Raw genomic sequence first — 26627 nt, 5'->3', positions numbered from 1 at the left:
GGTTTTGTATTGCTACATTTGTACTCTGTTCTTGGTTTGTGCAGCTGTAACGAAACCCAATTTCCCTCGGGATCAATAAAGTATGTCTATCTATCTATCTATCTATCTATCTATTTATCCATCTATGTTTGCAAATTGGAAATTATGCCTTTTTGTTCTGAGACTGGTGTTTCCTAAGAGAAGCCATGGCGGTATGACCTTTGAGGAATTTCACTCCACACTCCCCTCCTTTCTGAAAAAGACAACCTTGTCTATACTGCATTTCCTATCATTTAGCCAATTTTCTACCCAAGCTGCTGCTGCCTCTTTTATTTCATGGGCTTCAGTCTTCATGACAGGCGTATGATGTGGCCCTTCATCAAGTTCCTTTTGAAAGTCCATTAATACCATTTACGTCATTAGCATACTGTTACTGCATCAAAAAATACCATAATTTGAGTTAATTATGATTTTCCTTTAACCAATCAGTGCTGGCTTTCTCTAATCAATTCACATTTGCTCAAGCTCCTGCTAATTCTGTCCCTATTTGTCATTTCTAAGACTGTCTTCACTGCCAAGGTTAAACTAATTAGCCTGTAATTGTTGGGCTCACCCTTCTTATCAGGTTTTTCTGAGATGCTAATGCCAAGCAATATTAGAAAACTGGCAAATACGCCACAGACCGTGGTCTGGAAATTCATGTAACAGGCAAAAGCTATTATTGCAAGACAAAAAATGTGTTAATCACTTTGGTGCACACATGCTGAGGTAACAGCAAAAAGGATGATCACTTTGGTATAAGAATTTGCATTTTTTTTTAGTGACCAGGGGTCTCAGGGATTTTCCTTCTTTTGTAGTGCTTTTCAGAATTGTGTAGTGCTTTTTAGAATGACATTAAGGAGGATTAATACAGTCATATTTCTCGGTCTCACTCTCCTGTATTCTATACGAAGGCTTGCATAGTGTGACTGTCCAAAAATAATTCATTCCTTGAGCTCTCAATTTCTGAAACTGTTGGCTTTAATCTAACCATCCTTTTTTTTTCAATTGCTACTTGGCATTGCAAAACAAAACTGTTTACAGTTAACAAAACATAAAAAACAAATGAATGTACTGTTCTTGAGATAATTTAAAAGATAAGAATCAGTAGTATCAGGGCTAGACAATGTAGGGCTGTAAGCTAATGAGTGTATTAAGGCATTGAATTCAATGTGTACACAACCAAAATCCTCCCTTTAATTTAATTATAGCTGATGACCTCGGCCAAAATGTGCATCTGCAGATCCAATCACATTTATTTTTTGGCATCAAACTATTCTCTGATGGACAGTCAGAGCTATTGCTTACAGGAAGCCATGCGATTAATAGATATTTCAATATCATACATTTTCACAGTTACGTCAAAAGCTTGTACAGGTGCACTAGCTGTTGAGTTGGAGAGGAAACAAGCTCCAGGGAGGAAGTTTCACTGACTAATGGAGCACCAACCATTCAGCAATCCTGTGTTGAGCATCTGTGAGTGAAAGAAAATTGCATTTGAAGGCAAAATTGACTTAATAACTTAAATTAATCGAGTTTAAAATTTGAGCCAAACTTGACATTTCACTGGGCTGAACACAGGAAATTGGGATTAGCTGGGTGTGATTTGTTGGACCAAAAGGTGATTTGTTCTGTATTGCTTTCTTATTCCAATGTTGGAGACTAGAGGCAGAGAGATCAGAATAGGAGTGGGTTGGAGAATTGAACTGACAAGCAACTGAAAGTTCAGGATCTTCCTTTTTATCCGAATGGAGGTGTTCTCCAGTTGCTCCTCCCCCCCCATATGTGTAAATCAAAAAACTACAGATGCTGGAAATACTCGAGATCAGGCTGCATCTGTGGGAAGAGAAGCTGAGTTAATATTTCAAGTCAACGACCCTCGTCAGAACTGGGAAAGGGACAAAAAGATGCTTCTTAAGAATCTGCGAGGAAGGATAAGCAGTGAACAGGGCACAAATGCAGTCAGTTGGATGGGTTGAAATGTATCAACGTGAATGTGAGAAGTGTCAGGATCAAAGGTGCTGAAGTTGGAGCATGGAACAGTACGTGGAACTCTGATGTTGTGACCATTACACAAACTTGACCGTCTCAGGTGCAAGAATAGCTGCTGGATGTTCTGGTGTTTAGATGTTTCAAAAGGGACAGGGAAGGAAGTAAAAAGTTTTGGAGACTGGCATTTCTAATCAGGGATAGTATCGCAGCTGAAAAAAAGTGAGGACTTCGTGCAAGGATTGCCTACTGGGTTAGTGTGGGGGGGGGGAGGAGCCAGAAACAAGAGAGGAGCATTCACCCTATTGGGAGTATTCCATGAACCCTCCAATAGCACAGAGACACTGAGGAGCAGAGAGGTGAACACACTTAGGAACGTTGCAAATATAACACAGTTATTGTCATTGGTGACTTCAACTTCCCTAATATTGATTGGCACCTCCTTGGCTTCAGCAGGATAGTATTTATTTGTTGTTTCTGGGAAGGATTCTGGATACACTATGTGGACAAGCTGACTAGAGGAGAGACCATACTGAATCTAGTACTGGACAATGAATATGGTCAGATGTCAGATCTCGGTGGAGTTACTGACAACTCCCTGACCTTTAGAATAGCTTTGGACAAGGATTGAAGCGGATGGTATAGGAAAGTATTTAAATGGAGGAAGGTGAGTTATGATGCTGTTAGACAGGAACTTGAGAGCATAGATTGGCAACAGATGTACTCAGGGAAGTGTACAATATACATGTGGTGAGCACCATGCAGGTTTTGGGAGCACCTGCATGGGATTTCTGGAAAGGATTGTCCCACTAAGGAAGGGAAGGAATGGTTGAATTGTGGTTGACAAGAAAAATGGAACCACTAATCAAAAGGGAAAAGGAAGCCTATTTAAGATTTGGGAAGCCATAGGATCAGACAGGGCTCTTGAGAGAAAATAGCCAGGAGTTTAAGAAGGGACTTGAGAGAGCTAGAAGGGACTTGGGAGAGCTAGAAGGGGACATGCAAAGGCCTTGGCAAGTAGGATTAAGAAAACACCCAAAGTTTTCTACAGGTATGTGAAGAACAGGAGGATGGCTAGAGTGAGGGTAGCACTGATCAGGGATAAAAGAGGAAGTGTGCCTGGAGTCGGAGGAGGTAAAGGAAGTCCTTAATGAATGCATTGCATCAGTATTCACCAATGGGAGGGACCTTGACAAATGTGGGGTCATTGCAGAATAGGCTAATATGGTGTAACCTGCCAAGAAAAAGGGTGTGCTGGAACCTTTGAAAAACATTAAGATGGTTAAGTCCTGGGGGTTCAAATGGGATATACCCCAGTTACCACAGGAAGAAAGGGAAGAGATTGCTGTGCCTTTGGCAATGATCTTTGCATCCCCACTTGTCACAGGATGAGTATCAGAAGATTGTTGATATTTTGTTCAAGAAAAGTAATAGAGATAATCCTGGGAATTATCGACCAGTGAGTCCTACATCACTGGTGAGTGTAATATTGGAGAGGATTCTTAGAGATAGTATTTATGAGCATTTTCAGAAGCATAGACTGATTAGGAATAGTCAGCATAGTTTTGTGAGGGCAGTTCATGCCTCACAAGCTTGATTGACTTCTTCGAGGTAGTGACAAAACTAGAGCAGAAGATGTGATGTCTATGGATTTTAGTAAGGCACTTGAAAATTTTCTCCATGGTCTGCTCATTCAGAAAATCAGGAGGCATGGAATCCAGGGTAACCTTGCTGTGTGGATTCGGAATCGGCTTGCCCTCAGGAGGCAGAGGATGGTAGGAGATGACGCATTTTATACTGAGAGGTCAGTGATTCGTGGTGATCTACAGGGGTCTGCTCTGGGGCCCCTGCTCTTTGTAATTTTATAAATAATATAGAAGAGAAAATGGAAGGCAGCTTAATAAGTTTGCACCTTGGATTCCATAACTTGAAAAGAAGATTTGAAGAAAAGCAAGTTACAAATGCAGTTGAATAGTACACTACTGTCCATGCAGAAAAGGAATAGCCACTAAGCTAAGCCGCCAGAGAATTGTTTGCATCTATATATCAAGGCCTACATCATGTATTGTTTGAAAATGAAAGCATTGGTCTGTTAGTTTTTTCAGCTGCACACAATGTAGCATGTCTGTTGGTTGCAGGTTCATGAGCAGCTGTTATCAGTGGTTCCTTGACAAACTTGAAGAGAATAATTTCCCTATTCCGGTAGTTATCAGCATGATCACAGGAATTAACAACAGAGCTCTGTGGTGGAGCAACTGTTTGGGTCTTTCAGGCTTTTTGTCTCCAACGTGGTTTAGTGTTTAGAAAATTTGCTGGGATTGATTACTTTTTGACGGTTATGATATGGGAAACATACAAGGTGACACATAGCAGCAGGAAAACCTGCACATTTAATGGCTCTTAAGTTGCTAAATCAGTACAATAAGCTACATCAATGCTCTTTGAAGCCTAAACGTGCCTGGAACCTATCAGTACCAACAACTTATTTACCAGCTTGTGCAGTGACATCACAGTACAATCAGAACACCCATCAGGCTTTGGACTACAATTGGATCCTGATCTAATTGCACTCATTACGAACAAAATCCGCTCCTCTCAATAGGGTGCTGGGATAATCTACATTTAGCTTTCTCTCTCTTTGACATGCCATTGTAATTGTATATTGTAAGTCATATAAATCCCCAGTTAAAGAATACTCCTTATAAACCTGATGAGAAACTGGATCTAGTGCTTTCCCTGTGTATATGATGAATACAGTCTTCTCGGGTTTCCAGCTGGGTACAGGTGTCAATTATAACTGATGTTTTTATGACAAACTCTGCCATTCTGTTCAGGGATGATGTCTGGGCATGTCTAGTCCAGTGGCATATGTACCCCGGTGGTCTATCCCTCCTGATTGGTTAGTCCTTATCCAATTAGGTGTCCGTTCTCTCACCTTGTTTACAATCGAATTCCAGTTCTTACTTAAAGTGAGACCTTCATCTTTGTTAAAATTCTTTTCCTCTAGTTTTATTTCAATTGCTTCCTTTACCAGGTGATCCCAAAAGCCATTGGCGCAGCACAGTAGTTTTATGCTGTTGAAGTCAAACCTTTGGCCATTGCGAATTACCACCAAATTCTCTGAGTAAACCAAATAGATACAGCTCCTGTGCTCCTTGATGCAGGTTTCCACCATGTGTCTCATTTAGCCAATACAGGGAAACCTGTAAACTCCAGCCGACCTGAGTCCCAGGTTATCTTTACATGAGAACATAGAACATAAGAAATAGGAGCAGGAGTAGGCCATCCGGCCCATCGAGCCCGCCCTGCCATTCAACAAGATCATGGCTGATCTGTTTGTAAACTTTACTCCATCTACCTGCCTTTTCCCCATAACCCTTAATTCCCCTACTATGTAAAAATCTTTCTAACTGTATCTTAATTATATTTAATAAAGCAGCCTCAGCTGCTTCCCTGGGCAGAAAATTCCACAGATTCACCACTCTCTGGGAAAAACAGTTTCTCCTTATCTCAGTCCTAAATCTTCTCCCCTGAATCTTGAGGCAATGTCCCCTAGTTCTTGTCTCACCTACCAACAGAAACAACTTTTCTACTTCTATCTTATCTATCCCTTTCAAAATTTTGTATGATCCCTCTCATTCTTCTGAATTCCAGAGAGTATAGTCCCAGGCAACTCAATCTCTCCTCATTGGTTAACCCCTTCATCCCTGGCATCAACCTGGTGAACCTCCTCTGCACTGCCTCCAAAGCCAGTGTATCCTTTCTCAAGTATGGGGACCAGGGCTGCACATAGTACTCCAGGTGTGGCCTCACCAGTACCCTGTATAGTTGCAGCATGACCTCCTTGCTCTTAAATTTAATCCCTCTAGCAATAAAGGCCAACATTCCGTTTGCCTTCTTAATAACCTGTTGTATCTGCAAGCCAACTTTTTGTGATTCTTGAACAAGCACTCCCAAGTCCCTCTGCACAATGCTGCAATCTTTCACCATTTAAATAATAATCTGCTCTTCTATTATTCATTCCAAAGTGCATGATCTTGCTTTTACCAACATTGTATTCCATCTGCCAGACCTTGGCCTACTCACTTAACCTATCTATATCCCTCTGCAGACATCCCACCTCTCCCGGAAGATCCGGGAGTCTCCTGCATATCGATAGTTGCTCCCTGACGCCCGGAAATTATATACAATATCCCGGAAATAGATTTTTTTGAGAAGGAGAGCGAGCATCCTGATTGGTCTCTCTTCGTGCTAAGAGTGGTCCCCAACCACCGGGCCATGAGGAAACAATATAATTTGGCGATATGAAATGATATGAGTCACTTGCACCTTTCCTCATTCCCTGTCACACCCACTGTTGAACTTGAACAGACGCGAGGTCATTTCCCGCACGTCATCCATGTCAGCGCGGGAAGATCAACTCCTCGAGCTTGTAAATGACGGTGGACTGAAAAGTATGTTTGACATAACATCTCTGCCAGTATTCTGGATCAAAGTCAAGGCTAAATATCCTGAGATAGCCACGAAAGCACTGAAAACGTTGCTTCCAGTTCCAACATCATATCGCTGCGAAGCGGAGTTTTCTGCAATGAATGCAACGAAAACTAAATTGCGGAATATACTGGACATAAGGAACCCCCTTCGAGTATCGCTGTCTCCCATCACCCCTCGATGGGACCATCTTGTTGCAGGAAAACAAGCCCAGGGCTCGCACTGATTCAGCGATATTAGTGTGTTGCAATGATTTTATATGTTCATACGGGGAAAATATGCGCTGTGTGTTTAATATCCAAACGTTACTTAAAATGTTATGATGCTATTGACTTATCACCTATATTCCGGTCATGATTAACACCCCCCCCCCTACCCCTGGTCAGCCGGTCCACAAGAATATTGTCAATATTAAACCGGTCTGCGGTGCAAAAAAATGTTGCGGACCCCCTGCTAAGTAGACTTATCAGTTTTCTCTATGGGCGGGCTTTACAGTCAACCTCAAAAATAATAACAGTGTTGCTCGCTGCACTGTTTGCAATAGTGACTTTTCTATTGCCCATGGGTTAAAATGTAAAAGACATGTTGAGGTGAGTTTAACAGGTGTCATTACAGCATAGCTAACGTTATTTAAACTAGCTGGCTAGCTGCTAAGGAGCTACGCTATTGATGTCCTACGTGATGAGGCCAAACTCCCTGTAGACTTGCTTAAAGTTGTAATAGAATAAACATGATAATATAATATAATATAAGTGCATATTTTAATGTCAGATTTGCTGCATATACCCAACTTGGTTTACAGATTAGACAAAATCACTAAACAAAATATTACATACACCCTTGGAGGTCGACGGAGCGGGGGGGAGGCAGAATATGGGGTTGGGGGGGGGAATATGTGGTTGCGGGGGGGGGGGGTGCTACCTCCCTGAAATGAGTTTTTGCAGGGTGGGATGTCTGCCTCTGCAGACTCTCGACATCCTCTGTACAATTTGCTTTTCCACTCAGTTTAGTGTCATCAGCAAATTTTGCTAAGTTACACTCAGTCCCCTCTTCCAAATCATCAACGTAAATGGTAAACAGCTGCGGATCCAGCACCGACCCCTGTGGCATCCCACTCACCACCGAGTGGAGAAAACCATGGATACTGATCATTCTGGAGGACCCATGGGTCCTCCATGGCTACCAATAGCCACAGGTCCTCCACAGCGATCGGCCCCCATGGTTTTCTCCACAGTCATGTGGAGCATAACCATGCATTTTCCACAATCTCTCTTGAGTGAGATGGGATAAAGTCAAAAAATCTGGAGCAGGAAGGAAGATTAGCTGTCATTTGTGATTGCCACGATACTCAATGTTTTTCAGCAAATTAATTTTACAGAAGCAGTCCAGTGTGTTCATCCTTCCATAAAATCCTACTGCTCTTCATCATAGTATCCACTTAAACTTTGATTATCCCAGAGCTTTTTTCATTGGAGTCCTATGTAGAAGACCTAGTGAGTAAAGTAACTGTACACTTGTATGAAAGTGTGGCTCCTTCCTGTTGAACTTCCATTTCACCAGGTCAGAATCAGGTTTATTATCACATATGTCATGAAATTTGTTGTTTTGTGGCATATTATGCACAAATTACTGTTTGATACAAAGAAACATAAAACAGTGCCAAGATCAAATTTTATACTTAATATTCTGCGTCTTTCTGCATGCTTCTTTTCAACTCATCTCCTTTCATTACTGAAGAACCTGAATTTGCCAGAACCTATGTCAACATTCTCCTGATGGTATCGTAAACACAAGAGATGCTGAAAATGCTGGAAATGCAGAGTAGTTTTTTTTTACCAGTTTTAATACTGTTTTCAGGTTGTAATTATTTCCCTCGTGCCTTTTTCTTGACTCGGTTTGCCATGAAAGTGTCAGGTCTGTAACTTAAAATTATTCCATTTATATTAATATTATTTGACATCATAACATCCTAATGTGTCTTACAGCCAATGAGGATCTTACATACGGTAGTTACAACAGGCCTGCTCACAGTAATGTTAATTATAATCTGGAGAAGTGATATTGCTTCTAAAGCATCAGATTGTATTATATTACAACATCTCTGAAATGGGACTTGTACCTATAACCTGGGAAGGCTACCAACATAACTACAATATCTGTGGATTTAATGGTACAGCTCACCATTCTGTCATAAGGAATCTTCTCAGCATTTCCTAGACTGGTAAAATACTCCCTCTGGCATGCAAAATTTTGAACATAGCTTCTTTTCTGTCACAACGGCTTTATACTTTAGCACCATATACTGTATGTGTATATTTGTAAACTAACAAGTTTGCTTCCTGCCATAGGTTAGTATGGGTTTAATTGAAGCTGGTAATCATTTATGACGCATGTCAAAATCTGAATCAGGTTTCATTATACTTATATGATGTGAAATTTGTTAGCTGGTGGCAGCAGTATTGTTAAAAGACATAAAATTTCTATCAATTACAAAATAAATAAAAAACATAAAATTAAAAGGAATACTATGGGTTACATGGAACATAGAAATCTACAGTGTATTACAGGCCTTTTGGCCCACAAGGTTGTGCTGACCATGTAACCTACTCTAGAAACTGCCTTGAATTTCACAAGCGCATAGCCCTCTATTTTTCTAAGCTCCATGTACCTATCTAAGAGGCTCTTAAAGGACCCTATTGTTTCCACTAACACCACGGCCGCTGGCAGTGTATTCCACGCACCTAACACTCTCTGTGTGAAGAACTTACCCTGACATCCCCTCGGTACCAATTTCCAAGCACCTTAAAACCGTGCCCTCTCATGTTGGCCATTTAAAAACATCTGGCTATCTATGTGACCAATGCCCCTCATCATCTTAGGCACCTCTATCAGGTCACCTCTCATCCTCCATCGCTCCAAGAAGCAAAGGCCAAGTTCACTTAACCTATTCTCATAAGGTACGCCCTCCAAACCAGGCAATATCCTTGTAAATCTCCTCTGCACTCTCTCTATAGTATCCACTTCCTTCCTGTATTGAAGTGACCAGAACTGAACTCAGTACTCCAAGTGGGGGCTGACCAAGGTCTTATATAGCTGTAACATTATCTTACGGCTCTTGAACTCACTCCCACGGTTGATGAATGCCAAGGGGTTCGTGGACCATTAAGAAATCTGATGGAGATGAAGAGGCTGCTCCTGAATCGTTGCATGTGAGTCTTCAGACTTCTGCATCTTCTCCCTGTTGGTAGTGATGAGACGAGGACATGTGTAGATGCTAAGGGTCCTTAATGATGATGCCAGGTTTCTGGGGCACCACCTTTTGAACATGCCATCGATAGTGGGGATGGTTGTGCCCGTGATGAAGCTGGTTGACTCTACATCCCTTGCAGCCTCTTGCCACCCTGCACCTGGGTGCCTTCATACCAGATGGTGATGAAATCAGTCAGAATTCTCCATACTGTACACTGAGAGAAATTTGCAAGAGTCTTTGGTAACATATCATATCTCAGACTTCTAATAAAGTATGGCCACTGGCATGCCTTCATCATGATTGCAGCAATATGCTAGGGCCTGGACAGATCCTCAGATATGTTGAGTCCCAGGAACACCACTCAATCAGCTGATCTATCTCACTTCTCTGTGAATCTACACCCAGCTGGTGTGGTCCTTCATTGATTCTTTTATGGTTATTATTTTATTATGGATGTATTGAGCATGCCCGCAAGAAAATAAATCTCAGGATTGTATATGGTGACACCTATGTACTCTGTAAATAAATTTACTTTGAACTGTGAGTCTCCTGGTTGCCACGTGAGAATTTACAAACACAGTGGTGTCATTAGCAAATGTATAGTTAGCATTTGAGCTGTGCTGAGCCACACAGACATGATTTTAGAGAGAGTAGAGCAGTTGGCTTATGATGTGCCTGTCTGATTATCAGCAAGGCGGAGATTTCATTACTAATCTGCACTGTCTGTGGCCTTCCAAAAGGGCAACTGAGGATCCAGTTGTAAAGGAAGGTGGAGACACTCAGGTTCTGAAGTATGTTGATTAGTACTGAGGGGATGATGGTGTTGAACGTCAAGATGTTATTGATAAACAGTAGCTTGATGTATGTTTTTCTGTTGTCTAGGTGCTCCAAAGCAGAGTGGAGAGCCATGAGGTTGTGTCCCTGTGGACCCATTGTGGTAGCTGAATTGTAGCAGGCCCACAGCCATGCTTAGGCATGAGTTAATTCTAGCCATAACCAATCTCCCAAAGCATTCCATTACAGTAGATGTGAGTATTGTTGGGCAATAAACATTGAGGCAGCTATACCCGACCAGATATACCTTTAGTGCCTGAAACCTTGCAAGAGTTCACCGTCTTGAAAGATGTTCTCACATAAGCCTTTGAGACCAAGATCACAGGGTGCTAGGGATTCGTATAGGTGTAGCGTTACTCTCCCTTTTAAAGCTTGCATAAAAGATGTTGAGCTTATTGGGAAGTGAAGCATTGCTGCCAATTATGCTGTTAGTTTTCACCTTATAGGAAGTAGTGGCCTGCAAACTCCGCCACAGCTGTCATGCGTCCAAAAGTGTCTCTAATTCTACGTGGAGCTGCCTTTTAGCTCTCATGATGACCTTCAGGAGGTCATAGCTGGACCTCCTGTAGGATTCTAGATCAGCAGACTCGAACGTTACAGATCTGGCCCTCAGCAGACTGTGAATCTCTTGGTTCATTCAGGGCTTCTGGTTTGGGAAAACTCTCAAAGGCATACATACACTCACTCACATGGATCTTGCTGAAGTCGGTGATAACTGTGGCATATTCATTCATGTCCAAAGATTAATCACTGAATACGATCCAGTCCACCCATTCAGACAAGTTCTCCAAACATTCCTGCATGGTCCCTACCATTGGTGTTGCCGTCCTCAGTCTCCCCCTATGTGGCAGGAGTGGAAGTACAGCCATGTGATTGGCCTTGCCAATGTATAGGCACAGGGTGGCACAGTAAACATTCTTGATGGATGTGTAACAGTGATTGAGTGTGTTGGCATCTCTGGTTCCACAGGTGACATATTAGTGGTAGCTTGTCAGAAACTTCTTTAGGCTGCTGTTCTTTATACTCAGAAAGGCATCAGGATATGCTGCTGATCACAGTGCTCAGCTCCTCCAGTGGCAGCTTGACATTTGTCAGTGCTGGTACATACCCTGATAGTGTCATTGGGGTATCACATCTGGGTACTGCATATGTCACACATCAATGGGGCAGGGTGGGCATCTCTCTTCCCCTCCATTCAGAACATAGATCAGAACCACTTGGTTACTTAGCTCAACTGTCTCCAAATGGCAAGAGTGTTTATAATAAAATCAAAGCCTTCCTCTTAGTAATACCTTTTTATCTTGATACCATCAAGGAGGAGGTACAGGAGCCTGAAGAGATGCATTCAACGTTTCAGGAACAGCTTGTTCCTCTCCACCATCAAATTTCTGAATGGACAATGACCCCATGAACACGACCTCAGTATTCTCTCTTTTCGGACTATTTATTTAATTTATTTTTTTAATATATTCTCATTTTAATTTATTATTATGTCATGCTGCTACAAAACAACACATTTCACAACATATGCCATATCTGATTCTGATTCTGTTTGTGTATTTCTTTAAATTTCCTTTAACTGAATTGAAGAATTTAACTTCATTTTATTTGTCATGAAAATATAGGGACAGTTTTGAAGAAATATCTCATTCTCTATAATGAAGCAATTGCAGTATCTTTTCGATGAATATGTAGTTATGATGAACAAACTAAGATTAGTGGCTGGATGTTCAGCATTGGTACTCTATTACTGAAATTCTGCTTACTTTGAATTATTTATATTGAAACATTAACTTTGATATTGGTTGGAAGTAAAGGGCCAGGCCCACTACACATAATCACCAATTTATTTTGTTCAGAAGAAGAGAACCTGATGTTGCAAGAACTGAATGACAACTGGATGTCAGGTAGCATCATGTGGAGAATCCCATCACCAAAACACTCCTGAAAGTCTTTAGCAAGATGCATGATTGTGTGGGGCATGTGGAACATAATCAATAATGTCATCGATTTTAATTTGGAATTGCAGGACCATGGATTAAAGGCAAATGCAATGATTTTTTGTTATTTTGCTTATATTTAATTTTTTAAATAATCCATAACAATCTATGTCAAAAAATATTTTATTAAAATGTTTCTTTCAATTTTAACAGTTTTTTTATGTATCTTGATGTCAGAGACCTTTACAAACTATTAAAGATCAGTTACAGCTTTGACAGCTGGCAGACTTGTGGGTGGGGTTTGCTGGGTGCCAAATGAGAAAAATTGGTTTATAGATATCTTCGCTCAGCAGAGTCAATTGTCTGTGCATTTGATTCTCCATGCAAATGTTGAGGTATTCTTCGTGTCTGGGTGATTAATTTACAATATAAAATTCTACCCACATTCACCTTCTACCAACAAAATGATGGAAGATTATTCCACCCTCTCTATTTCAGATGGGGAACGCAGGGAGATTTTACTACCACTCATCCTCGCCCAGTTGTCAAGATTAAATTCTTCACAGAGAGCACAGGAGTTCTTGCCTTGGAAGATAAAGAGCTGGGGAAGGTAAGGCTAACTTTTGTATTTAGGATTCTGAATCCTGCCTGGAGTCTTCGTGGTCTGGTTATTCTCTTGATCAATAATTAAATTGCGAGCACAGTGCATGCTTCATTTCTGTTTATGAAATGAAGGACACAAAATCCCTTTGGCATTACACACGTCTTTTAATCAGAACTCATACTTGAATGGAAGACATCTGAGGATCCTGTGGTAGCTACTGTGTCAACAAGCTGGGATGTGTGAATGTGCATTTCTCTTGACAGACCTGAAAAATATGACAAGTTGAACCCTGATCCAACAACAGTTTCTTTTAATAAATACTTCACATGCCCAATGGAATAGAAACTACTTAATGGAAAATCAGTTTGTCATTGGAGACTTGTCAAAAGCTGTAGTTGTAACTAACTGGCTTACATTCTCTGGCTTTTTCTCCCCACTTCTATTTTAACTAGTACACCTCTACATCTGCTCAATAATGCAAATATCAAATCAGCCAATCATGCAGCAGCAATTCAGTGCATAAGAGCATGCAGACATGGGCAAGAGATGCACAAGCAAAAGAATATCTGCAGATGCTGAAAATCCAAGCAACACACACAATATGCTGGAGGAACTCAGCAGGCCAGGCAGTATCTATGGAAAAGAGCACAGTCAACATTTCAGGCTGAGATCCTTCAGCAGGACTAGGTAAGAAAGCTGAGGAGTGAATTTAAAAAGTGGGGGGAGGGGAAAGAGAAACACCAGGTGATAGGTGAAACCTGAAGAGGGAGGGATGAAGTAAAGAGCTGGGACGTTGATTGGTGAAAGAGATACAGGGCTGGAGAATGTGGAGTCTGATATAAGAGGACAAAATATCATGGAAGAAAGAAAAGGGGGTACGAGCACCAGAGGGAGACGATAGGCGGGAAAGGAATTAAGGTGAGAGAGGGAAAGGGGGATGGGGAATGGTGAGGGGGGGGGCATTACCAGAAGTTCGAGAAATTGATCTTCATGCCATCAGGTTGGAGGCTACCCAGATGGAATATAAGGTGTTGTTTCTCCAACCTAAGTGTAGCCCCATCATGACAGTGGAGAAGGCCATGAATAGACATATCAGAATGGGAATGGGAAGTGGAATTAAAATGGGTGGCTGCCCAGTGTGGCCTCCTGTATATCGGTGAAACCCAACATAGATTGGCAGACCACTTTGCCAAACACTTACATTCTATCTGACAGAAAAAGCAGGATCTCCCAGTGGCCACCCATTTTAGTTCTATTTCCCCTTCCCATTCGGATATGTCCATGTCTTTCTGTCCTCTTGTATCAGACTCCCCCTTCTCCAGCCCTGTATCTGTTTCACCAATCAACTAACCAGCTCTTTACCTCATCCATCCCCCTTCAGGTTTCACCTATCACCTTGTGTTTCTCTCTCCCCTCCCCCACCTTTTAAATCTGCTCCTCAGATTTTTTTCTCGGGTCCTGCCGAAGGGTCTCAGCCCAAAACATCAACTATACCCTTTTCCATAGACGGTGCCTGGCCTGCTAAGTTCCTCCAGTATTTTGTGTGTGTTGCATGGTCCAGAGGTTCAGTTGATGTTCAGACCAAACATCAGAATGGGGGAGAAATGTGATCTAAGTGACTTTGTCTGTGGAATGATGATTGGTGCCAGATAGGGTCATTTGACCATCTCAGAAGCTGCTGATCTCTTGGGATTTTCACACACAGCAGTCTTTAGAATTTATAGATAATGGTGCAAAAAACAACACATCCAATGAGCGACGCTCACAACACGCTGGAGGAACTCAGCAGGTCGGGCAGGATCCGTGGAAACGATCAGCGTGTTGTGAGTGTCGCTTTGACCCCAGCATCTGCAGAGTATTTTGTGTTTACATCCAATGAGTGGATGTTAATGAGAGAGATCAGAGGAAAATGGCCAGATTGGTTCAAGCTAACAGGAAGGCAACAGTAACTCAAATCACCACGTGCAACAACAGTGGTATACGTAAGAGGTTCTCTGAACACATAACACGTTGAACCTTGAAGTGGATGGGCTACAGCAGCAGAAGGCCGTGAACATACAGAAGTACACTCAGTGGCCACTTTATTAAGTGACTCCTGTACCTAATAATGTTGCCTCTGGGTATATATAACTTACCCTGAGTGACCAACATTAGAATTGAAGTAACATTTTGAAAATCAGATCTTCTCAACCTTCATACCACATTAACTATTTAGAACATAGAACATAACATAGAATAGTACAGCACATTACAGGGCCTTCGGCCCACAATGTTGTGTCGACCCTCAAATCCTGCCTCCCATATAACCCCCACCTTAAATTCCTCCATATACCTACCTAGTAGTCTCTTAAACTTCACGAGTGTATCTGCCTCCACCACTGACTACGGCAGTGCATTCCACGCACCAACCACTCACTGAGTAAAAAACCTTCCTCTAATATCCCCCTTGAACTTCCCACCCCTTACCTTAAAGCCATGTCCCCTTGTATTGAGCAGTGGTGCACTGTGGAAGAGGCACTGGCTACCCACTCTATCTATTCTTCTTATTATCTTATACACCTCTATCATGTCTCCTTTCATTCTCCTTCTCTGCAAAGAGTAAAGGTCTAGCTCCCTTAATCTCTGATCGTAATGCATACTCTCTAAACCAGGCAGCATCCTGGTTAATCTCCTCTGTACCCTTTCCAATGCTTCCACACCCTTCCTATAGTGAGGCGACCGGAAATGGACACAGTACTCCAAGTGTGGCCTAACCAGAGTTTTATAGAGCCGCATCATTACATCACGACTCTTAAACTCTATCCCTCGACTTATGAAAGCTAATACCCCATAAGCTTTCTTAACCACCCTATCTACCTGTGAGGCAACTTTCAGGGATCTGTGTATATGTACTCCCAGATCCCTCTGCTCCTCTACACTACCAAGTATCCTGCCATTTACTTTGTACTCTGCCTCGGAGTTTGTCCTTCCAAAGTGTACCACCTCACACTTCTCTGGGTTGAACTCTATCTGCCACTTCTCAGCCCACTTCTGCATCCTATCAATGTCTCTCTGCAATCTTTGACAATCCTCTACACTATCTACAACACCACCAACCTTTGTGTCGTCTGCAAATTTATCAACCCACCCTTCTACCCCCACATCCAGGTTGTTAATAAAAATCACGAAAAGTAGAGGTCCCAGAACAGATCCTTGTGGGACACCACCAGTCACAACCCTCCAATCTGAATGTACTCCCTCCACCACCACCCTCTGCCTTCTGCAGGCAAGCCAATTCTGAATCCACCGGGCCAAACTTCCCTGGATCCCATGCCTTCTGACTTCCTCAATAAGCCTACTGTGTGGGACCTCAACACACAGAAAACACTGGAGGAACTCAGCAGGCCAGGCAACATCTCTGGAAAAGAGTGCAGTCGACGTTTGGGGCCGAGACCCATCATTAAGACCTCCAGCATTTTGTGTATGCTGCTTGGATTTCCAGCATCTGCAGATTTTCTCCTGACAGGAGATGCTATCGTTAGAGGAATAGAGACGGGTTTCTGTGGACGTGATAGGGACACCCGGTTGGTATGTTGCCTGCCAGGTGCCATGGTCAAGGATGTCTCAGATTTGGTCCATGGCATTCTAAACAGGGAGGATGAACAGCTAGAAATCTTGGTACATATCGGCACCAGTGACCTAGGAAAGGTGAGGAGGTCCTGAAGAGAGATTTTTGGGAACTAGGCAGAAAGCTGAAATGCAGGAGCTCCATGGTAGTAATACGAGGATTGCTCCCTGTGCCACACACCAGTGAGGATAAGAATAGGATGATCTGGTAGATGATTGTGTGGCTAAGGACCTGGTGCAGAGGGCAGGGAGTCATGTTTCACGATTATTGGAATCTGTTCTGGGGAAGGTCTGATCTGTATAAAAGGGACAGGTTACACCTGAACCCAATGGGGATTGATATCCTTGTGGGCAGATTTGCTAGAACTTTTTGAGAGGGTTTAAACTAATTTGGCAGGTCGATGGGCATTGGAGTCATAGGGCTGAGAATGGAGTAGTTGGTTTACAAATGGAGGCAGTGTGTAGTGAGATTGCTACCAAGGAGAGGATGATGACAAGTTCGCAGTCAATGGGATGAGTTGCAATGTAAGAGGGGGACAAAATCGAAAAGGGTATTGAATACAGAATTGAAGATGTTATATTTGAATGCACACTGTACACAAAATAAGGTTGGTGAACATTTAGTACAGTTACAGATTGGAATTATGACATTGTGGGCGTCACTGAATCATGGCTGAAAGAAGATTGTAGCTGGAAGCTTAAGGTCCAAGATAACACATTGTATCGGAAGGACAGTTAAGCACAAAGGTGTGGTGGTTAGGGGTACAAAATGAAATCAGTTCATTAGAAAGAGGTGACATATGATCGGATGGTGCAGCATGCTGTGGGTAGTGCTAAGGGAGTAATATGCAGACTTCTGAACAGTAGCAAATCTGTGATCTACAAATTACAACGGGAGAAAGAAAATGCATATCATAAGGGCAATGGGGGATTTCAATATGTAGTTAGTTTTGGAAAATCAAGTTGGTGCTGGATCCCAAGAGGGGTTATTTGTAGAATGCCAACAAGATGTCTCTTTAGGGCAACTCGTGGTTAAACCCACTAGTGGATCAACTATTCTGGACTGGGTGTTATGCAGTGAACCGGAATTGATTAGAGAGCTGAAGGTAAAGGAACCCTTAGGTGACCAGTGATCATAATATGATAGAATTCACCCTGCAATTTGAGAAGGAGCAGCTTAAAGTCAGATGTATTAGTGTTACAGAGGAGTAAAAAGAATTACAGAGGCATGATAGATGAGCTCGCTAAAATTGATTGGAAGGGAACACCAGCAGGGATGGCAGCAGAGCAGTAGTGGTTGGAGTTGCTGGGAGCAATTCAGAAGGCGCAGGATAGATAGATCCCAAGGAAAAAGAAGTATTCTAAAGGCAAGATGATACAACCATGGCTGACAAGAGAAATCAAAGCCAACATAAAAGCCAAAGAGAGGGCAAAGAGAGAGCAAAAATTAGTGGGAAGTTAGAGAATTGGGAAGCTTTTAAAAACCAACAGAAGGCGACTAAAAAAAGTAATAAACGAAAATAGAATACCAAGATAAGCAAGTCAATTATATTAAAGAGGGTATCAAAAATAAATTCAGGTATATAAAGTGTAAAAGAGAAGTGAGAGTTGATATCAGAATGTTGGAAGATGATGCTAGAGAGATAGTAATTGGGGACAATGAAATGACGGACAGATTGAATAAGTATTTTTCATCAGTCTTCACTATGGAAGAGATGAGCAGCATGATGAAAGTTCCAGAGTGTCAGGGGCAGATGTGAGTGAAGTTTCCATTACTAGGAAGAAGGTGCTTGAGTTACTGAAGGTTTGAAGGTAGATAAGTCACTTTGACCAGATGGTCTACACACCAGGATTCAGAAGGAGGTAGCTGAAGATATTGTGGCATAAAGCTTTCAAGAATCAATGGATTCTGGCATGGTTCTGGAGTACTGGAAAATTGCAAATGTCACTCCACTCTTCAAGGAGGGAGAGAGACAAAAGAAAGGAAATTATAGGCCAGTTAGTCTGACCTCAGTGGTCGGGAAGATGTTGGAGTCGATTTTTAAGGATGTGGTTTTGTGTTACGTGGAAGCGCATGATAAAATAGGCCAAAGTCAGCATGGTTTCCTTAAGGAAAAATCTTGTCTGACAAATTTGTTGGAATTCCTTGAAGAAATAACAAGCAGGATAGACAAAGGAAAATTGGTGAATGTTGTTTACTTCAGTGTTTGGAAGGTTTTTGACAAGGTGCCACACATGAAGCTGCTTAACAAGTTAAAAGCACATGGTATTACACTAAAGGTAAACATTATGGATAGAGAATTGACTGATTGGCAGGAAACAAAGAGTGGGAATAAAGGGAGCCTTTTCTGGTTGGCTGCTAGTAACTAGTGGTGTTCCTCAGGGGTCTGTGTTGGGGCTGCTTCTTTTTATGTTATATGTCACTGATTTGGATGATGGAATTGATGGCTTTCTGGCTAAGGTTTCTGGATGATATGCAGATAGGTGAAGGGGTAAGTAGTATTGAGGAAACAGAAAGGCTACAGAAAGACTTGGACAGATTAGGAGAATGGGCAAAGAAATGGCAGATGGAATACCGTGTTGGGAAGTGTATGATCATGCACTTTGATAGAAGAAGTAAAAAGATAGACTTTTTTCTAAATGGAGAGAAAATTCAAAAATCTGAGATGCAAAAGGAATTGGGAATCCTCTTGCAGGATTTCCTAAAGGTTAATTTGCAAGCTGAGTCAGTGGTGAGGAAGGCAAATGCAGTGTTAGCGTACATTTAATGTGGACTAGAATATAAAAACAAGGATGTAATGTTGAGGCTTTATAAGGCACTGGAGAGGCCTCACTTGGGGTATTGTGAGCAGTTTTGGGCCCCTTTTCTGAGAACGGATGTGCTGACATTGAATCTGATTTGAACCATCTCCACGAAAATGATTCTGGATTGAAAGGCTTATCATATCAGAAGTGTTTATTGGCTCTGCGCCATCAAATTGGAATTCAGAAGGCGGCGGGGGGGGGTGAATCTCAGTGAAATGTATCGTATGTTGAAAGGCCTCGATAGAGTGGATGTGGAGAGATGTTTCCTATGGTGGGGAAGTCTAAGACTAGGGGACAGAGCCTCAGAATAGAGGGACGTCTATTTAGAATGGAGATGAGGAGGAATTTCTTTAGCTAGAGAGTGGTGATTCTGTGGAATTTGTTGCCACGGGCAGCTGTGGAGTCCAAGTCATTGGGTTTATTTAAGGCTGATGTTGATGTTGATGTTCAGAGCATGAAGGGATACGGGGGGAGGCAGGAGGTTGGGACGGAGAGGGAAATGGATTAGCCATGATGAAATGACAGAGCAGACTCAGTGGTTTAAAGATCCTTAATCTGCTCCTATATCTCAGGTCTTATGGTCTAAAGGCACTCTTCTGAGCACTTCTTGACATTTTGCCATATGAGTTCAAATTAGGTGTTAATTGGAAAATGAAATAAGAGGAATCAGAGAGAAAAATTCTTAAGAACATAAGGTATTGAAGAAAAGATAAGCATCTTCAAAGGAATATATATCCAAATACACTGCATAGAGAGGAAAGAATGACAACCTACAAGGCAGATTAGTTGAGATGGTTAAAAACATGGCAAGTACTTAGCCCAAAGTGTGTCTTAAAGAGAGCGAAGATGTGATGTGAGAATGAATTTTAGGTAACAGGGCCAAATAGTTCAGAAGAGCTTGAGCCCACTAGGGAAAAGGCAATTCTGGATTGGGTGTTGTGTAATAAACCAGATTTGATTAGCAGCTTATGATAAAGGAACCTTTAAGAGACAGTGATCATGATATGATAGAATTCACCCTGCAATCTGAGAAGGAGAAGCTGAATTCAGATGTATCAGAATTACAGGTGAGTTGAGGAACTATGGAGTTATGAGCTGGCCAAAGTTGGTTGGGAGGGGACAATAGCAAGGATGCCAGCAGAAAGGCGAACAATTTTGGAAGGCACAAGATAGATTCATCCCAAAGAAGTTTTCTAAAGGGAGCATGAGACAACCATGGCTGACAAAGGAAGTCAAAGATTGCTTAAAAGCAAAAAGGAGGGCATAAAATGTAACGAAAATTAGCGGGAAGCTAGGCGACTGGGAAGCTTTTAAAAACCAATGAAGGGCAACTTAAAAAGCAACAAGGAGAGTAAAGATGAAATATGAAGGTAAGCTATTCACTAATATAAAATAAAACTCCAGCAGTATTTACAGATATATAAAGAGTAAAAGAGAGGTGAGAGTGAATATCGGACTGCTGGAAAGTTATGCTAGAGAGTTGGTTTTGGGGGCAAAGAAATGGTGGATGAACCTAATAAGTATTTTGTCAGTCTTCACTGTGGAAGACACCAACAGTATGCCAGATATTCAAGAGCATCAGGGGACAGAAATGAGAGTAGTTGCCATTACTCAGGCAAAGGTGCTTGGGAAACTGAAAGCTCTGAAGTTAAATAACTCACCTCAACCGGATGGACTACATCCCAGGGTTCTGAACAAGGTAGCTGAAAAGATTGTGGATGCACCGGTAATGATCTTTCAAGAATCCCTAGATTCTGGAGTGGTTCTGAAGGCCTGGCCTGCTGGGTTCCTCCAGCATTTTGTCTATATTACTGCAACTGCTAATGATTTGGATGATGGATTTGATGACTTTGTCTGCAAGTTTGCAGATGGTACAAAGATAGATGAAGGGACACATAGTGTTGAGGAAGCAGGGAGTCTGTTGAAGGACTTAGACAGATTAGGAGAATGGGCAAACAATTGGCAGATGGAATTCAGTGTATTGAAGTGTATGGTCATGCACATTGGTAGAAGGAATAAAGGCATAAACTATTTTCTAAATGGGGAGCATATTCCAATTCTAAATGGGGCAGCATAGTAGCATCGTGATTAGCATAACACTTTACAGTGACCTGCGACCCAGGTTCAATTCCCACTGCTGTCCTTAAGGAGTTTGGGCGTTCTCCCTGTGGCTGTGTGGGTTTCCTCTTGGTTCTTGCTCCTGTTTCTTCACACAGTCCAAAGACATACTGGTTGGTAGGTTAATTCATCATTGTAACTTGGCCCATGGTTAGGCTAGGGTTTAATCGGGATTTCCTGAATAGTATGGCTCAAAGGGCCGGAAAGGCCTATGTCGCAGTGTATCGCAATAAATAAATAAATAAGTGAATAAATCAGGGGTGCAAAGGGACTTGGGAGTCCTTGTGCAGGATTCCCGAAAGGTTAACTTGCAGGTCGAGTTGGTGGCAAGGAAGGCAAATGCAACGTTAGCATTAATTTCAAGAGGACTAGAGTATAAAAGCAAGGCTGTAATGCTGAGGCTTTATAAGGCATTGGTCAGAATGCACCTGGAGATTTGTGAGCTCCTCATCTAAGAAAAAAGTGGGTCCAGAGGCGGTTCATGAGAATGATTCTGGGAATGAAAGGATTAACTTATGAGAAGCATTTGATAGCTCTGGGCCTGTACTCCCTGGAAGATAGAAGAATGAGGGAGATCTCACTGAAACCTATTGAATATTGAAAGTCCTAAATAGAATAGACATGGAGAGGATGTTTCCTATAGTGGGGGAGTTTAGGAGCAGAAGGCTCAGCCTTAGGATACAGGGGCATCCATTTAGAACAGAGATGAGAGAGAATTTATTTGGCTTGAGGGTAGTGAATCTGTGGAATTCATTCCCTCAGATGGTAATGAAGGCTGTCTTGGGTATATTTAAGGCGGAGGTTGATTGTTTGATTAGTAAGGGTGTTAAAGCTAACAGGAAGGTGGCAGGAGATTGGGGTTGAGAGGAATTATAAATCAGGCAGGATAGAATGGCGGAGCAGTCCCTGGCTGAATGCATAAATTCTGCTCATGTTTCTCATGGTCATACGGTAGACAAAAGTTCTGCTGCAGTAAAGAGAGGTAAGATACCCGTCAGAAAACAGAACAAATGAAAGCAAAAAGCAAAGGAGGAATGCAAGTGAAAGGAATAAGAGAGATCTCTAAAAAGCATGTAATGAGGATGGAAGGTGAGAGGCTAGTTGTATAAAGGCAGATAATATTCTGTGGCTGTGGGATATTTCTCAATATACAGCTCCGGGGATCTTTAGTTAAATGAGCACAAGTGAGCACAGAGTCCTGGATATTTTAAAGGCCACATTCTGCCAGTACATATCAAGTGGCAAAACCTCATCTCTTCCTGACTCCGTCAGAGAACCCTGGAGTAATGAGGTCAATTAAACAGTCAGGTTACGCTCTTCCGAGTATGTGGAGTCTGAAAGAATCGGGGTAATTTTCATTTTCCACATTTGCCACAGTGCAGTGTCCTACTTGCAAAATTTTATTTGGGTAATTGGGTATTCAAGGGTTTATAAAGGCTCCAATTCAAAAATATTTAGGCTTTTGCTAAGGAAATTGCTAATATATTAAGGAGCAAAATAGACTAACTGTACCCACAGTTCAGGTAATCCAATTGAAGGATTACGAAATGAACCTCAAAATATAATAATATGAAAGTACAAAGAAGGATGCAAATGTGTGTGGTTAATTTCAACGCTAAATTAAATTACCAAAAAATATGAAAGGAAACTTGAAATTGTATTAATGGGATGAAGTCAGAAAGAGGAGAAAATAAACAAAAAATGTAATTGTAAAGAATTTTCAGCAACGGATCACTCAACCACAAACTCTGCATGGTCCTGGTAAAGAGTCTTGACCTGAAATGTCAGCTGTTTATTCCAAATTTAGTTTGACCTTCCATGCAAACACAGCACTTACGCTATTCATTGCATGTCATTCGTGAGTCGATTGTACAAAAGTTGCCACCCTCTGTGAATCTAACAGTAGAGGAACAGAACTTGGATAGATGCTGTTAGATATCTGCATTTAACTGCACATCTGCTCCTGAATTTGCAGCCTTCTTACATAGTTCTAGTCCATGTACGATAATGTAATGGGAAATTGTTTTTCACTCCACACTATTCTCAGCACATTAACAATGTAGCATATTTGAAATAAAGTTATCTTGCATAGATTGCTTCAACAACTTATTTAGCATGCCTATTCAGAATTATTCACATCTTAAAAAGCTGGATACCTGCCCAGACATAATCCTTCCTCGCATCAACAAACCAGTTGATATGCTGTACATAATGAAGTCAGAATACAATAGGTTGAAATAATTTACTGTTTCTGGGATGTTCAACAGTTTGTCCAATTACCAAGCATATTTAGAACAATTTGTTCACTCTTTTGCATGCTTTCTAACTCCAGCAACTTGTTAACTATCAAGGATGTCTTTAAAAATAATACTTCCTGCAGTCTAACATATGTTATGATTAAAAATGAACAAAAATCAACCCATGCTTGCCATTTTGGAAAATATCTTCTTTGGAGAGTAGCATATTTAATCTCTAAAAGTGCATTAAAATGATAGGAGTTTAGGATGTTGCCTTTTTCAATTTGCATCAGGATAATGAAATATAATTATGCAGTAAGTCACCTGAGGTAACTACTGCATGCTGTGATTAGTTTGTTGGTAGAATTGACATTCCTCCTAATAGCTGAGTCTTATAATCTTGCTCTCTATGAACTGAAGAGATCTATTGAGAGTCAGCGTACTTGCTCCATCATACATCTTGCAACTATCAAATATGTTGATCCCTGCTGTGCTATTAATTCAGTATGATGTGTCAAAAGAGGTCTTGTTAGCATAAAACAGCCAAACACCCATTTTTCAGAAAATAAATGAGCTCACATTAAGAACACATCTGCTACCCATTGGTAAAGTTAGAGTCTATTGTCACCTTGCAGTTTGCTCATCACATTTACAGGCATGATATAAATGATTCAAAGATTCAAGATTCAAAAAACTTTATTGTCATTCTAACCATACATCAGCTCTGCAGGGCAGAATGAGACAGCATTCCTCAGGGGCAGTGCAATCATAACATAACAAATGCAACACTAAATAATAAACATAACAATAAATAGTAAAACACAACAGCCACATGTCAGTTAAATCAGTTACAAGTGTCCAGTGCAAGTTAAAAGTGTCCAAAGCAGAGTCAGGTGGAGCAGCTATTTAGCAGTCTGATTGCCTGTGGGAGGAAGATGTTTTAGTAGCCTTGTGGTTTTAGTTTTGACGCTCCTGTAACGTTTGCCTGATGGTAGAGGAACAAACAGTTCATGGAGAGGGTGTGAGGGGTTTTTAATGATGTGTCGTGTCTTCTGGAGGCATCGACTCTGAAAGAGGTCTTGGACAGAAGGTAGGGAGACCCCAATAACCTTCTCTGCTCCCCTAACCACCCTCTGCAAGGCTTTTTTGTCAACAGCACTGCAGCTGGAGTACCAGGTTGTGATGCAAAAGGTCAGCACACTCTCAACCATGCCTCTGTAGAATGTAGTTAAGAAGTTAGTGGGGAGTGATGCTTGTTTAAGTTTCCTCAGAAAGTACAATCTCTGCTGGGCCGGATTCACAATCCCAGTTGTGTTCTTGGACCAGGTGAGATTGTCCGAGATCTGCACCCCAAGGAACTTGATGTTTTCCACTCTCTACACTGTGGAGCCGCTGATGCTGAGGGGTGTGTGCTCAGGCTGAGACCGTCTGAAATCGACGATCATCTCCTTGGTTTTGGTGACATTAAGCATCAAGTTGTTATCCCTGCACCAGCTCTCTAGGTGTTTGACCTCCTCCCTGTACATTGTTTCATCATTTTTGCTGATGAGCCCCACCACTGTGGTATCGTCTGCAAATTTAATGATCAGGTTCTCCTTGAATCTGGCTGCACAGTCATGTGTTAGCAGCGTAAACAGCAATGGGCTAAGCACACAGCCTTGTGGGGATCCAGTGCTCAGTGTGATGGAGTCAGAGATGTTCCTGCCAACACGGACTGACTGTGGTCTCTCTGTCAAGAAATCCAGAATCCAGCGACACATGGCAGTGCTAAGGCCAAGTAGCGACGGTTTCTCCACTAGTCTCTGCGGGATGATAGTATTGAATGCTGAACTGAAATCAATGTACAGGATTCTGGCATAAGTGTCTTTGTTGTCCAAGTGAGAGAGAACTGTGTGCAGTGTGGTGGATATTACGTCCTCCGTAGAGCGATTTGGACGATAAGCAAACTGTAGAGGATGCAGCGATGAGGGGAGGCTGGCTGTGATATGAGGCTTGACAAGCCGTTCAAAACATTTCATCACTATGGGGGTCAAGGCAACGGGACGGTAATCATTCAGACAGGCTACAACTGATTTCTTTGCTACAGGGATGATTGTGGAGGTTATGAAGCATCTGGGGACAATAGCTTGACTAAGGGAGATGAAGTAAGACACTAATGTATCCAGGTGGTCAATGTATGGGATAATCCAAACATATGATGTATCCCAATTCACTGGAATCTGCTGTATTAGGTAGTGAGGTTTATGTGAGGAGCTTAATTTCAGCCGCATATCATATCGGAATTAGATTTATTATCACCGGCACGTGACGTGAAATAATAAGCCAGCTGCCTTTCTTGTATGTTGCAAAGGTCGATGATGAAGAAGAAATGATGTGTGCATCGTCCTCAGAAGATCATCTGGTTTAATGAATAATTATGTTTTAGAAATCAATGATATAGTGTTCTTTAGATTTGGCACTGCATATTGCATTGCAATTGTTGAGTAGTTTCAGGGTGAGCTTAACAGAGATATACCTTTTCTGACTTTAACAATTACATTAAATGATGAGTATATCTTCCAGTACATTAACAATGGCTAATTGAGTCCCTGTACAAAGATTTGCAAAGGAAACTTATCAAACAAACTTAACAAACAGTACACTAGAACTCCATGGTACTGAGAAAAATACTTTCAGAATTTTCCATATCTTCGGGCATGAGAAGTTCTTTGAACTATCATAAAAACACACTACTA

At 41.7% G+C, this 26627-nt stretch overlaps 1 protein-coding gene across 6 annotated transcripts in view; it reads left to right on the top strand.

Annotated features, from left to right (window-relative positions):
- cadps2 (Ca++-dependent secretion activator 2) overlaps window positions 1-26627 on the top strand; it is a 706406-nt gene that overhangs the window by 343493 nt on the left and 336286 nt on the right. For all 6 annotated transcript variants that reach the window (XM_072267874.1, XM_072267873.1, XM_072267872.1 and 3 more), the window contains exon 7: window positions 13021-13132. In XM_072267874.1, coding sequence (XP_072123975.1) covers window positions 13021-13132 — 112 coding nt within the window. The remainder of the gene's footprint in view (window positions 1-13020; window positions 13133-26627) is intronic.

This window comes from Mobula birostris, chromosome 9, assembly GCF_030028105.1.
Source record: "Mobula birostris isolate sMobBir1 chromosome 9, sMobBir1.hap1, whole genome shotgun sequence".
NCBI lineage: Eukaryota > Metazoa > Chordata > Chondrichthyes > Myliobatiformes > Myliobatidae > Mobula > Mobula birostris.
This window is presented reverse-complemented; position numbering and strand designations above follow the sequence as displayed.